The 14,335-nt window shown below is 47.1% G+C and overlaps 2 protein-coding genes across 3 annotated transcripts; both read left to right on the forward strand.

Annotated features, from left to right (window-relative positions):
* LOC308392454 (protein FAM3C-like) lies at positions 1–7,297 on the forward strand. Of its 2 annotated transcripts, XM_080875512.1 has the most exons (10): positions 1–98; positions 706–744; positions 3,204–3,284; positions 3,447–3,518; positions 3,611–3,719; positions 3,809–3,867; positions 4,159–4,209; positions 4,282–4,366; positions 4,664–4,790; positions 5,221–7,296. In XM_080875512.1, the coding sequence occupies exons 2-10, from the start codon at positions 720–722 to the stop codon at positions 5,308–5,310; spliced, it is 699 nt and encodes a 232-aa protein (XP_080731638.1). In that variant the 5' UTR covers positions 1–98; positions 706–719; the 3' UTR covers positions 5,311–7,296. The 2 variants fall into 2 exon arrangements, with proteins under 2 accessions (XP_080731638.1, XP_080731639.1); XM_080875513.1 differs by lacking the exon at positions 706–744 and having other exon boundaries at positions 5,221–7,297.
* Positions 7,298–8,245: 948 nt separating this feature from the next.
* actr6 (actin related protein 6) lies at positions 8,246–13,984 on the forward strand. Its single transcript, XM_080870838.1, has 11 exons — positions 8,246–8,475; positions 9,214–9,331; positions 9,411–9,479; positions 9,560–9,683; positions 9,851–9,986; positions 10,063–10,119; positions 11,765–11,863; positions 12,046–12,124; positions 12,280–12,451; positions 13,050–13,188; positions 13,325–13,984. Exons 1-11 carry the CDS (start codon positions 8,408–8,410, stop codon positions 13,452–13,454), a joined length of 1,191 nt encoding a protein of 396 aa, XP_080726964.1. The 5' UTR covers positions 8,246–8,407; the 3' UTR covers positions 13,455–13,984.
* Positions 13,985–14,335: the final 351 nt, after the last annotated feature.

Below are 14,335 nucleotides of genomic sequence, written 5' to 3' on the forward strand. Positions count from 1 at the left end.
AACGTGCGGTGTGGTTTGGTTTCTTTTCCTCGGCTGAAAATATGAAGAAAGCGCATCTTTACGGAGCTTAGCAGCACCTGTGCAGGTGTACCCGGCAAGTAAGTTTAGCTTTAGCAAGTTTCCAAACATTCATGAAGTCTTTGACTGAAGGGTTGACAGCTCTGCTCAGGTGTTTGCAGTTTCTGTGGAGCGCGCTCAGGTGCGGAGTCTCGGGCCGGTGTTCCAGATCTACTGGCGTTTAGATCAACCGGCGTTGTGATTTCCAGCATTTAAACTGCTGCGAAGCTCGAAACATTTCAAACATAGGCTGAATGCTTCCTCTTGAGAATGACATCATCTCGATAAACAGCATTCCTGTCTCAAAGTAGTAGGCCAAAGTAGGCCGTGACTTTATAGATCCTTTATTTGTCCTGTTGAAGTCTGGCTGACATTAAAATGTATTTCTGAGAGTCACAGCAGGTCCGCGGACAGATTTTACACGGATCGGTTATGAAGGTGGTTTGAAAACAGAAGCTCGTTGCTCCACAGACTTTAGTGAGCTTATTTACTGTGTAAGTAAAGACGGACGGGCAGCACACTTGCGAGCGCTCGGCGTGTCCCGGTGGGTGTGCGAGACGCATCCACAGCTTTAGTCCCACAGGAACATCACAGCTGGGATGTGAACACGAGCATGTCCTGAAGTTTCCTCCCGTTTGTCTCAAACAGGGAAACGAAGCACGATGAAGCGCGCGGCCCGCCGGGGAAGTAAGTTTCTTTCTGTCTTCACCTGCGCGCGTGTGCGCTTCTGACGCTCCTCGTTGATTTGCTTCGTCCTTCACTCTTTGGCTGTGTCCCAATTCAGGGTCTGCGGCCTTAACGGTCCACCAGGGCCGCGTACTCAAAGACCGCTAAGGCCGGAAGTGCGAGGCTTGTGAAATGGGCGGTCTAGCCTCCGTTGCGCTGCCCAGGTTGCCTAGCAACCATGATACTAACAGCTGGAAACGTGTCATACAGCTGTGTTTGACAGAGATGAAGGAGAAAATCTTTTGTTCATTTGTTTGTTTCTACATGAGCTTTGATCATTCTCTGTGAGATGAAGCTCAGCTATTGGACGGCGTATATTTTAAAGTAAAGGCTTTAAAACCAAGTTAGTACAAACGTCACTAATGTCACATGACTTTGCCGACATGTGGCCACCAGTCATGTTTTAATGTTCTTCGTTAGTAAAAATTTCCACATAAATAAGTGACGTCATATTCAGTACTTAAACTTTACTCTTCGGCCGCCCCTCATCCGCCGTTTTTTTTCGGCAAAATTATCCACACCCACTGCCCCGCTATGCATTCTGGGATATTGTCAAAGGAGCTTGGAAAGAAAAGCGTCTGGACTTCTTTAAGTTGCTTGAAGACGTTTCACCTCTCATCTGAGAAGCTTCTTCAGTTCTAAGGTCAAATGGTGGAGAGTCCCAGATATAAACCTAGTGGGAGTGACCCCCCACAGAGGGACAAAAGGACTGTCCATCTGCATCTAAAGGTCAAAGGTCACTCTTTCGAGGATGCCAATGTTCACATGTTGGACAGAGAGGACAGATGGTTTGAAAGAGGAGTGAAAGAAGCATCTATGTCCACTGTGAGCGACCATCTTTGAACAGAGGCGGGGTTTACGACACCAACTCTCTGCCATCTATAATCCAGTTTTGAGATCCCTTCCCAGACGCCTTAACGCCCACTCACATCCTGGGCCATCTGACCTCAGGAATTCGCATGATAAGGTGGGGCCAGGTTTCACAATGAACTCACCCGAAACTCTGGCTGATTGGGACCCACACCCAGTTTCACACCTTGGCTCAGGCGATTAGAGGATCATCAGGGGTCCTTTTGTCCCTCTGTGGGGGGAAACTCCCACTAGGTTTATATCTGGGACTCTCCACCATTTGACCTTAGAACTGAAGAAGCTTCTCGGATGAGAGGTGAAACGTCTTCAAGCAACTTAAAGAAGTCCAGACGCTTTTCTTTGCAAGCTCCTTTGACTACGATGACCTGGATGACTGAGAACCTTCACAGACATGTTCTGGGATATATTGGGCCATGAAGTCTACACCGCCACATCCTTAAAATTCAGGGAAATGAAGGACGCATTTGAGGGCCGCATTTCGAGCAGCCTTTGAATTGGGACAGCCTTCGTGGCGTCGCGGTGACGTAATCGGCCTTAAAATGCGGCCTTTAAGGCTGCAGACCCTGGATTGGGATACAGCCTTTATCTTCTTCCTGTTTGTCTGAGTCTTCCTCCATACTGATGTTCCTCCCACTGCACGGAAGCTCGTTTCTGCCTCAACGTCAAATTTTGAGAGAAGCCAAAATGTTAAATGTTTAGTGTGTAAAATCTCGCCTCGAGCTGTCAGTAGATTGCAGACGGCAAATTTGAGATAATCACCGGAAATTCGACTTAACAGCCGAATATTGTCCGACATGTCAGCTTCTGAAACTTGTAAGATCGTCACCTAAAGGCAGAAACAGTTTTTATCTTTCATTGGCAGAAACGAGCTTCAGGCAGACTTCAGGTTGACGGGCTTTCACACGTGTGCGGCTGCTATGTTTCCTAATATTTCAGGGGCACCACCCTTAAACAAAGCTCTGTTTTAGCCACAGTTGACTTCGGGTGATCGCTCTTCAGCACAGCAGGCAGATGTTTCCTGTAGTGAGAGCACATCTGTGAGAAAGAACACCGGTGTTCAGCTCACCTTTGTGTGTGCAGGGCAGCTCACCTGCGCACAAAGAAATGCAGACGACGAACATCTTAACCAAGATAATCTGAGCAAATATTTGATTGCGTTTAATTTACAAAGCAATAATTCACAACAAAGCGCGTGGGCCTGTGTCCGGCTCACTTTAATGTGATTTAAACATTTAAAACTGAAACATTCATGTTTCCCGTGGTTGTAATAAACCAGCCGCAGTCACCGGTTTGCCTTCTTTCCATTTATTTGAAGTCGTTCTTATCATTTATTGACTTTCATGGTTTGGTTGTTGATTTTATTTACTTCTAAAAAAACTGGAAACATTTTCCAAAACAATCCAAATGGTTTGACAAAGAGAAACGTTAAAGGTAAAAGCGAGTGTGTGAGGATGTCAGACGTGTTTCTCATGCCTGTGATGCGTGAAACTGTCCTGCAGCTGTGCGACCGCCTCACACAGCGTGCTAACGACACTGTGTGCCTCCCTCAGGCGTCGTGCTGTGGCTGATGGCGGTCGCGTGTGTGATCGTTGTCGTCGTCTACCTGCAGCAGTCCAACGTCTCGTCTGAAGGTGAGAGTGCATGAAGCACGACACGGATCTACTGACTGTAGCGCCGAGGACGGTCGCACCTTCAGCTGCGCTCTCAGGCCGGATGTTTCAGATTCGTATTAAAGCGAAGAAAAACCTGTTTCTGTAAATCTAATGAGTGTCGTTTTGTTTCTGTCCTCGCAGGTGGTTGGCATAAATTACCCAAGCTCATCAATTTCTTCCCTCGCGAAGCCAAAATATCCAGCAAGCGTTCAGGTCAGAGGTCACTCGAGCTGATTGGGGGGCGTCAGCTGACCCAGAGGAGGAGGTGGAGGATAATAATGAGTCTTTTTCTGTCCTCCCTTCAGCTGGTGTATGTGGTACTCCAAGAGAGTGTCCTGCACATGAGATCAGTTTCTACATCCACAGCGGAGCCGCCAACGTCGTCCCCGCGGCCATCTGCGTCCAAAACAAACTGTAGGCGCCGCCTCCTTTCCTCAGCGCGTCTCTCTGGCGTCCTGTCAGACCTTTCTTTGTGCTAACGTGCAGACTGTGCCTCTCCTCAGGGTTCTGGGAACTGCGCTGAACAACGCTGGAGGAGGAATAAACATCGTTATCCTAAACGGTGAGTGTGCTTCCTGTGCAAAGGGCTTCATCTGGCGCTTTGTGCACAGTGCAGCCTCACCGCTCCCACAGCTGCTGATTGATCGAGACGGCTCCTTTTCTTTCGGTTTCTGGTGTTTCGTTTTTCTCTTTTCACTGCTTTATTCTTATTTCTAAACCTTTACTTTTTTAAGAATTAGTCTTAAGATTTTCTTTGGAAACGCATTCAATCATCAAATGAATGGGCGGAGCTTCTCTCCTGGTGTTCTGCTGTGATCCCGTGTGAGGTGATACCTTCGTTTTTCTCTGGCAGGTAAAACGGGAGAAGTCCTGAAGACGGATCACTATGACACGTACAGCGGAGGTGAGTGAAGACGACCCGAGCCGACTCGTGTCAGTGGTTGGAGGCGGAGCTTTTATCATGTTTGTGTTGCAGATGTGAAACCGTTCATTGAGCTACTGAAGAGCATCGAGACGGGCTCCATCGTTATAATGGCGTCCTACGACGAACCCTCAACAAAGTAAGAGTCTCCTCCTCTGATCGCTCCTGACGGGAGCTCGGACTCTCCTCTGGGTTCTTGTTCTTGCACAGTAATCGAGGACCAAATGCAGCACGGATGCTGCATCTTGTTCCGTGTTCGTCTGTTTTATAAAACGGGACAGAGCTTTTCCAGGCAGGGGTGGAGTTTGTGTTTCTGAGGCTTTGTCTCAGCTGTCAGCTCAGTCTCTGTGTTGTCTTCATATTGAGGTGAAAGGCCCTGCCTCCACCCGTGTTGAAGCTGTTAACGCACTGCTCCACCCTCTGTGTGTTTCTGCAGGTTAAACGACGAGCTCAAGAATCTGATTGCTGAACTGGGAAGCTCCCACATCCACTCGCTGGGATACAGGGACAACTGGGTGTTTATTGGTGGCAAAGGAGTAACGGGGAAGAGCACCTTTGAGAAGGTAGATTAGTCTGAAGGCATCGAGCCTGCTCTGGCTTCATCGTGGAAATGTGTGCACTCGTGCATGTAAAGCATTAAATGCTCACGTGGGATCAGGGTCCTGACGCAGGTGTGATCCCTGAGGGAGCAGGTATCAGGTTTCCCCTGATAGTGGAGGGGTGGCCCAAATGCTGGCTGAGTCCTGACCAATCACAACCATCCTGAACTGATCTCCACTTCTTCTTTTTTTGTTAAAGTGTCTGAGCTCTTAGCCAGCCTTTAGGAGGAGATGTGCTCTATAGCAGCAACAACGAGACAAACCAGGCTCAGCCTGAGCACACGTGTCAGACGTGAAAGGCTCTGTAGAAGCCGAGGAGAGCGCCGTGCCGCCTCTAACCTTGCTCAGCATGTCAGAGACCGCCCTCTTCACCTCCTCGCTCTCTCTCTTCCAGCACATGAAGAGCGACTCGGCAACCAACAAATACGACGGCTGGCCCGAGATGATCGGGCTGGAGGGCTGCGTCCCCAAATACCTGGAGTGACGGGCGAGGCTGCGGACGCACGGCCGGTGATTTGGAGACTGATCTGGGACCAGCAAGTCGTGCAAACCAAATCCAGGTGAACCCACCTGCTCTGTGTCTTGTCTGCGTGAGGCTTTCAGGGAAGCTGGACTCTGTCTCCGTCTGCTGTCTGAAGCCAGGTGAGCTGTGCAGTAAGACCTCCTGAAGGTTTCTGACATCCAGCCTCTCCTGAAGCGCTGCAGGCACCATCACCGGAACCAGAGTCTCCAGGTTTTATCTTCGAGTCCTCCCAGAGCAGCTCGGCCGCACCTTCCAGTTTGTTTCTTCGTTAATGTTTTAAGTGTTGCTTTGATTTCTTAAGAATGACAGACTCTGACAGAGACGATGACATCAACCAGCCAGGATCACACACAGGTCTGGGGATGTTTCTGGACTTTTTTGAATGTGCATATTTTTATTGTGTCCTTTCTTGAGTTTAAGGTTATTACAAAGTGAATTAGTTGCCGGGCTGTGTGTCTGCACGTGTGGTTGTTGGTTTGTTTACATTAAAAATGAAAGGAAGCCGAATGAAGAAGATGCTGATGCTTTGACTCCGGAGGAAGACAACGATTTTGAGGCTAGATGAAGGTTACCTGGTTCTGCCTGAAGCTTCTTCCTGTTTAAAGGGAGTTTTTCCTTCCTTCTGTCACCAAGTGCTTGCTCACAGGGCGCTGTCTGATTGTTGGGTTTCTGTTTTATTGTAAGATCTTTACTGCACAATAAAATGTGTTTGAGGCCGCTGCTGTGGGTTTGTACTATATGAATAAAGTTGACTTGAACTGAAGAACAAACTCAGACTCTTTCACGCTGCTGCCTCGGCAAACAGAGAATTTGACACTTCCTTGAGTCACATCCTGCAGCAGCAGACTCATTGTTCATTGTTTCTCTTTGTGAGTAAATGTGACTCGGGGACAAACATGACGGCAGCAACCTGTAAAAAGGTGAGTGAAGCTGAGCACAGTCATCAGAGCGTCCTGTCCTCACACGTGGACGACAGGTTTCATTTTGAGGATGGAAGCAGGAGAAAAAGCATCAGGATCAAGCACCTCATTTTCTGCTTTGTTTCATTTCGGGAAACCATAGAATAGCACTTTGTGCGTACAACAGAATTATGGATGCAAACACAATAAACGTGTGTGGTGTTTGTTAACAGTCTGAAGAAGCTGTTTGTCCCCAGTTTGTCTTTTCTGCATGAAATAATGGAGGAAATCATTTTATTACTGCACAGAATAAAGATCCACTCCAGGTGATGGTTTAAATATTCAGGAGCATAAAGCAGCGAGGCAGTGCCCGCCTACCTGCCGGCTCGACGCACCTGCAGACGTGATTTATGCTTCAGTTGTGTTTTATGTTTGCATGACAGTTGGAGTGTGAAAAGTTGACGGTTCAGTGTGATCGCCATCCTTTGTTTAACCTCTGTGGGCAAAGGGTGAAAGACATATGTGAACAGCTCGGGTGTGTTTCAGTGAGATTTCAAATTTTTCAAAAACGTCCCAAGAGAGGAACTGTGTTTATATTGGAGGTATGGAAGGGTGGTGCAGGACAGATGGGTTGAAGCTCTGAGCCCCCTCCTGTTTGAGACGGGTGAGGTCAGGCAGGCGTAGGAGAGCCTGTGTGGGTGGAGGCGTGCTCTGAAGAGAAGAGGAATGAAAGACGTGTGTGTGAATGAGAAAGAGACGGGGGGAGGGGTTAACATGAAAGGAGCAGAAGAGTTTAAATATCTCGGGTCAACCATCCGAGGAGAGCTGAGGAAGGCTGCACAGGATGGAGATATTAGAGCAGGGGTGTCAAAGTGAAATGAGCTGTGGGCTGCTGTCGTCTCATTGGACGGCCACTTTAGTGTGCAAGTAGTACAAAACAAGAAAACCAGAAATATTTTCTAAAATGTTTTGTTTAAATTTCAAATATTGTATAAGACAAAACCGCAAACGTGAATTCAGATTTATTTTTCCTCACTCTTAACTAACTGAAGCCTTTTGTTGAACCACCAAATAAACACATGAGTTTGAGACTCTGTCACTGAACTAACAGCATGTTCGTGCTCTCTGCTCATTTTGCCTTCATATTCAATCATTTTTGGCTTTTTAAAAAACTCATTTTAACATTTCACTCAACAACAAACAAATCCTCCCTAACAAAAAAACCAAACTGCATTATGTTTCTTCATGTCAGTATACGGGCTGTGACTTTGAAACCCCTGTATTAGACAGAATGATGACGATCGAGCTGGCAGGCAGGAGGAAAAGAGAAAGACCTCAGAGAAGGTTCATGGATATAGTGACGGAGGACATGCAGAAGGTCAGAGTGACGGAGGAGGATGCTGGAACAGGAGGAGATGGTCCTCTGAGAAAACTAAAGGGAGCAGCTGAAAGCAAAAGAAGAAGAAAAAGATTTTTCTCTGTGATTGTGCAGATTTTAGAAACATTAAAAAAATGTGGTTTGACTGACGACCCACTACATGGTTCCACTCACACCCAAGTTTGGAGGAGGGGTTCTTGTTGTGTTTGGGCGCGATATGCTCAGTTGATGTATGGAGGTGAATAAAGTTGGAGTGAAAAACTGGAGCTCCCGTGTCGTGTGTCCCAAGCCTCCATAGTGGCATGAAATGTAAATATTCAAATAAATTACATCAACATTATGCTGAAAGACAATAATTAACTAAGTGCACTTAGTTTAAAGGAAAAGTCGTATATGGGCGGTTATTTTGTTTATAACTTCCGATTAATGTCATTTAATTCCACTCTGAAGGGCAAAAGAGACTAAAAATTAACGGAACAAAGGAGGGGGAACAAAAGCAAGATACTGTTTCCACCCGAACACTTTTCTAAAGCACAGTCAAAATCATTCTTTCTGATTGGCTGGTCGAGCTGCAAAGAAGCGTAAAGGCTAAGATGTGAAGATCTGATTGGCTGTCCATCCGCCACAAACCGAGAGGACGACAAATTTGATTGGCCGAAGGAGTTCGTAAAGTTCTAATGGCGGATTCTCGCTGAAAATGTGAAATGCGTTTTGTTTTTGTTTATTTCTGGATTAATCTGAGTTTATAAATGCATTTAATGTGAGCAGTTCCGCCTCTGAAATGGCGACATTAGTTTTGGATAACGGAGCGTACACGGCGAAGATCGGATACAGCCAGGAGAAAGTCAGGTGAGATGTTAGCATGATAGCTAACGTTGCGGCTAATTAAAATAATAATAATTAAACTGAAGAGGCGTAAAAATAATTTAGACTTTAAGCGACCTAACCTCTGTGTAAAAAAAAGTCAAACCCTCACGCCAGATTCTATTTCAAATCTCTCAGTTTAAGGAATAAAATGTATTTCATTAAAACGCTTTCTTATTTCTTCTTTATCGACCAAATATAAACTCTCAAAGTCATCTTATAAATGTATAACAGCTAAGGGTGTTATACATTTATAATAGGGTTTTTTTCAAGGTTTTTTTTATTAAGTTAACTCTTAGGGGAGGCTTATTTTTCCAGTGTGCGTCACGTAAAACAAAATCAATAAGAATTTACTCGAACTTTTGCATACAGCTGTACATGATGGCGAAGACAACACACTGAATTTCATAAGGACAGTTTTGTTTCTAAAGCTATAATCCATGAGAGAATTGAGAAAAATATAAATTTGTACATATCTAAGAGAAAAAATGGTCACATTTACAAGATAAGCAGATTTGTAAAAACATGAAAATGTTTCAATGAACATTTGCAAAGTTGGTGGGTGGAATGAAACAAACTGTCAAATTTATGAAGGGAAACAGTTGCAATAAAAAGATTTAAAAAATTAGAGTAAAAATGAGCAAATGTGTGAGAATAAAAAAATCATGTAGTTGGTAGAATAATGGGCGGCCCTGACGTGGACCTTCTCTCTGTCCCTCTCAGCGTCATCCCAAACTGCCAGTTTCGCTCGAAGACGTCCAGGTTAAAAACCTTCACTGCAAACCAGCTGGACGAGATCAAAGATCCTTCGGGGCTCTTCTACATCCTCCCCTTCCAGAAGGTGAAGTCACGTAAGGGTGAAGCAGCTTCGGCCTGACGTCAGACTGTCTCATTTCCACCGTTTCTCTTTGTGTCTTCAGGGTTACCTGGTGAACTGGGACGTCCAGAGGAAGGTGTGGGACCACCTGTTTGGAAAGGAGATGTTTAAGGTGACTCCACCCCTCATCGCTGTGGTGTGTTTGACTGAGCTCCTCCTGTGGTGGAGGCTGACCCTGTTTTCTGGGTGCAGGTGGATTTTGCAGACACGAGCGTCGTCATCACCGAGCCCTACTTCAACTTCACCTCCATTCAAGAGTCCATGAACGAGATCCTGTTTGAGGAGTACCAGTTCCAGTCGGCACTCAGGATCAATGGTGAGTCCTCATCCTGTTAGATTTCCTGTTACTTTCAGAATAAAAGCCTGGCATCTCGTTTTAGTAAGAGTGGCGCTCGTAAACTGTAAAAAACGGTAAAACTGAGCTGCTGATTTCGGGCAATCAGGGAAGCTTTCTTTGAATGATTTCCCACCTTGTTCCTCTAGCCGGCTCTCTTAGTGCTCATCACTACTTCCACACAAACCCCTCCGAGCTCTGCTGCATGGTGGTGGACACCGGGTTCTCCTTCACCCACATCGCCCCCTACTGCCGCAGCAGGAAAATGAAGGAGGGCATCCGCAGGTTAGATGACGTGACCCTGCAGACGCAGCAGCGATAACACCAACAGCAGCAACCTGATGCCTGTTTTTCCTTTTAGGATCAACGTGGGAGGGAAGCTGCTGACCAATCACCTGAAGGAGATCATCTCTTATCGGTGAGTCGTGCTTTGTGGCGCCGGCACCTCGGCCGGAGTAACTCTGGGCTTTTATTGAACTGTTGTTTTTCTCGGGTGGAATAATTGTGACACAGACACAGACATCCTTAATGACTTTAAAACACAGGTGTGAATTTATTTTCAATTTTCTCTGATCCACACTGTGTGTGTCTGTGTGTGTGTGTGTGTGTGTCTGTGTGTGTGTGTGTGTGTGTGTGTGTGTCTGTGTGTGTCTGTGTGTGTGTGTGTGTGTCTGTGTGTGTCTGTGTGTGTGTGTGTGTGTGTGTGTGTGTCTGTGTGTGTCTGTGTGTGTGTGTGTGTGTGTGTGTGTGTCTGTGTGTGTGTGTGTGTGTGTGTGTGTGTCTGTGTGTGTCTGTGTGTGTGTGTGTGTGTCTGTGTGTGTGTGTGTCTGTGTGTGTGTGTGTGTGTGTGTGTGTGTGTGTGTGTGCATGTTTGTGTGCGTGTGTTTGTGTGTGTGTGTGTTTGTGCGTGTGTGTGTGTGTGTGTGCGTGTGTGTGTGTGTGTGTGTGTGTGTGTGCGCGTGTGTGTGTGTGCGCGTGTGTGTGTGTGTTTGTGTGTGTGTGTGTGTGTGTTTGTGTGTGTGTGTTTGTGCGTGTGTGTGCGCGTGTGTTTGTGTGTGTGTGTGTGCGCGCGTGTGTTTGTGTGTGTGCGCGTGTGTTTGTGTGTGTGTGTGTGCGTGTGTTTGTGTGTGTGTGTGTGTGTGTGCGCGTGTGTGTGTGTGTGTGTGTGTGTGTGTGTGTGCGCGCGCGTGTGTTTGTGTGTGTGCGCGTGTGTTTGTGTGTGTGTGCGCGTGTGTCTGTGTGTGTGTGTGTTATCATCAAGCTAGAGTTCATGCTGGTTGGTTTCCTGCCTTTAAACACATGTTCAGCAGGGTTGAACTTGTAGCGTCTCTTCTGTTCTGCAGCTTAATGCTAAGCTGCTTTATCCAAAACCAGCTCTGATGTGTGTTTGGGGTCATTGTCCTGCTGGAACACCCGCCTGTGTCCAGCTGCTGATCTGAGGTGTAATTGCAGATTTTGGAGTCCGTCCTCCTTCATCACTCCAGAACCACGGCCCAGAGCGTGATGCTGCCACCGCCATGCGTCACAGCTGCAGTGTTCTCAGGGTTGAAAGCCTCACCTTTGCTCCTCCAATCAGCTCCATCTTTGTCTCATCTGACCATCAAACTTTTCTCCAGACGCCGTTTGGCTCGTCCATGTGGGCAGATTTCAGTTGAGCTCGTTGATTTTGGAGCAGGAGCTTCTTTCTTGGTCCTTGGAGATGTGAGACTGGCTTCACTGTGGAAGGGACACTGGTGTTCCAGCAGATTCCAGTCCACAGCAGGCTTGATCCTGGGTGTTCCTGAACATCCTAACAGTTTCCTGTCATCTGAGGGCGACAGTCTGGGTCTCTCCCAGACCTCAGTGGGGACAGATCTGAGTAACTTGTATTTCTGTGATCCTCGTGGAGTCCATCACTGCCTCCGGTTCTGATTCGGCAATCCTCCTCTGAACAGGTGTTTAGTGTTCAGGTGACTCTTAGCTGATGACGGTCCAGCTGCAGCCGTAACACAGGAAGCTCGTCACACTCGTTCAGATTTAAAGAATTAAATAAAAAGTAAAATGATCCCTGTTTGTTTTTACAGTCAGCTGCATGTGATGGACGAGACTCACGTGATCAACCAGGTGAAGGAGGACGTGTGCTACGTCTCGCAGCAGTTCTACAAGGACATGGAGATCGCCCAGTAAGCAGCACGCTTTAGCCTGAGCTTCATATCCTGATCTGGGACTCTAAACAGTGTGACAGGGTTTCAGTGTTTTATCCTACGTTAGTCCTACGTTAACAGCTGGATTGTGAGTCCCTGTGTCAGAGTGTAAATGCACAGCAGCTGCTGGTTAACGCTGGACACCTGCTGTGGTTTGTCAGGGCCAAGGGCGAGGAGAACACGGCGATGAGGGATTACGTGCTTCCAGATTTCAGCTCCATTAAGAAAGGCTTCTGCAAGGTGAGAGACCCTCAGCAGGAGAGCTCGTGTTAACGCGCTGTCAGTGAGAACGTGTCGCTGCGATCCAGTCACGTGGCTTTGTCCTCATTTTGGCAGCATCTTCAGTGTGTGTGTGAATGACACATTCATGGCTCTCTGGTGTTTCTGCTCACCAGCCCCGTGAGGAGATGGTCTTCAGTGGGAAGTACAAAACAGGAGAGCAGATCCTGAGGCTGGCCAACGAGCGCTTCGCCGTCCCCGAGATGCTCTTCCACCCGTCCGACATCGGGATCCAGGAGATGGGAATCCCAGAGGCCATCGTCCACTCAGTGGAGTCGCTGCCTGAAGGTCAGCGGCTGATCCACGGCGGCGTGCCGGGGTCACCGAAACACAGATTTATGAATGAAACTGATTCTGTGAGCGTAGAGAAGAAAACCCATCAGAGCCTGTCACTGATTTCTGAGTTAATAGCAGCAGAGACGAGGAGACGGCTTCCCTGTAACTTTAATCACGGAGACCTTTTGGCAGCGAGCCGACGGTTCGATTCCCAGCCTGCATGTTGCTCCTGCTCACTTCCCACATTCCTGTCACATACACGACAGATACAACTTCAATAATAATGCTAATAAATAAAAGAATTTAACTATACAGTAATGTAATCATATAAAATTATATTTAATCAAAAGCACCAGACGTTCAGCTTCCTGTCCGTCGTCACTGTCGCTGTCCAATAAGAATCAAAATAAAGTGTAAACGTAAAATCTCATAATCCAAAATAAATCAAGTGTAGATGAACTACTCATCTCGTTTCTGTTTTAAAGCTGCAGACCAATAAAAACTGAATGTTAAATAAAAAAGTACTCTGACACTTTCAAAGACGGCCTGCGGGTGGCGCTGTGAGGAACAGCAGCTCAGCGTTTTGGTAAACGTGTGAATCTGTCCTCAGAGATGCAGCCGCACTTCTACCGGAACGTCGTGCTGACCGGAGGGAACACGCTGTTTCCCGGCTTCAGAGAGCGGCTGGAGGCGGAGCTGCGGGCGCTGGTCCCCGCCCACCTGCCCGTGTCTGTCGTGTTTCCTGCAAAGTAAGTGCTCCTCATCCTCACAGCCTCAAAATCTTCACCAAGTGGCGTTAGAGATGAGTAAACGTGGTTGGTTAGCTGACCTGCGGATGCTGCTGTCCGATGACGGAGACTTTAACGCTGTGTTTGTGTCTCGCAGTCCCGTCTGTTACGCCTGGGAGGGCGGGAAGCTGCTGGCTCATAACCCCGACTATGACGAGATGGTGGTGATGCGGGAGGACTACGAGGAGAACGGGCACTGCATCTGCGAGGAGAAGTTCGACATTTAGGAGTTCAAACTGAGCAGAAACATCGATAGTGATGATTTGACTTATTCCACTTTCACACGTGTCCTGCTACCACGGCAACAGTGTGTGTAAAGTGTGGAGTCTGGGTGGGGCAGGTTTACAGGTGGGTGGAGACTGAGGGTCCCCAAACCTGCAGGTCTGGATGCTCCTTGGACGGCGTGCTCGGGGCATTCAAACCACTGCTGCTGTTCCTGACGTTTATCCCCGAGAACCTGCAGCAGCCGCCTGCCTCCACCTCTGCTGGCTCAGTGGAGACGGAGGTGTGCCCGCCGCCGGGAGATCAAAGGCCCAGGGTCGAAGTCATGGCTCATAAATGTGATGTTTCAGCTCTTTATTTAAACTTGGGAATAAAAGGGAGTGAGCAGTCCCAGATAATCGCTGAATGAATAAACTGTAAGTGGTCAGAAGACTGTTTTTGTTTGTTTTTACAGTATTTTTAATGTTTGTGTTCTTTGTATGTAAATCTTAATTTGCATTTATTAAATACAATAATAAAAAAACTCCAGTGTTCATTTTTGAGTGGTTTTTTTGATATCTTTTGATATCTTGAATTGTTTAGAGGGTTTGGATTGAAACGGGTGCTCGGTTTTTACTCTGGGGTGTCCCGCGGTTTAAAGTGTTTCCTTTACTCCAAGTTTTACTTTTTTTTTCTTTGAAATATTATACACTAGTGGGGTTTTTGTTTTTTTCTTTCAACTTCTATTGCCTGTATCCTTAAAAGTAACCGCCGCACCGGGAGGTTCCAGTGTTGAAACCAAGCGCTACAGGTTGCTGCCTACGGAAGCCCGGGCGGTCAAACAGCGCAGAATTGCAGATGGCGGTCACAGAGAGGAAACGGGTGTTTTAGTGAGACCAACTCCTCA

The sequence above is a fragment of the Rhamphochromis sp. 'chilingali' genome (genome assembly GCF_963969265.1).
Source record: "Rhamphochromis sp. 'chilingali' genome assembly, chromosome: 2".
Lineage (NCBI taxonomy): Eukaryota > Metazoa > Chordata > Actinopteri > Cichliformes > Cichlidae > Rhamphochromis > Rhamphochromis sp. 'chilingali'.

What these genes read in the sequence shown, in the direction of transcription:
- LOC308392454 (XM_080875512.1), top strand. Translation starts at nt 720, where the DNA reads ATGAAGCGCGCGGCCCGCCGGGGAA. An exon ending in ATCTGCGTCCAAAACAAACT is followed by an intron (nt 3,720 to 3,808) that starts GTAGGCGCCGCC and finishes GCCTCTCCTCAG; the next exon opens with GGTTCTGGGAACTGCGCTGA. An exon ending in TACGACGAACCCTCAACAAA is followed by an intron (nt 4,367 to 4,663) that starts GTAAGAGTCTCC and finishes GTGTTTCTGCAG; the next exon opens with GTTAAACGACGAGCTCAAGA.
- actr6 (XM_080870838.1), top strand. Translation starts at nt 8,408, where the DNA reads ATGGCGACATTAGTTTTGGATAACGGAGCGTACACGGCGAAGATCGGA. An exon ending in TACAGCCAGGAGAAAGTCAG is followed by an intron (nt 8,476 to 9,213) that starts GTGAGATGTTAG and finishes TGTCCCTCTCAG; the next exon opens with CGTCATCCCAAACTGCCAGT. An exon ending in ACATCCTCCCCTTCCAGAAG is followed by an intron (nt 9,332 to 9,410) that starts GTGAAGTCACGT and finishes TTGTGTCTTCAG; the next exon opens with GGTTACCTGGTGAACTGGGA.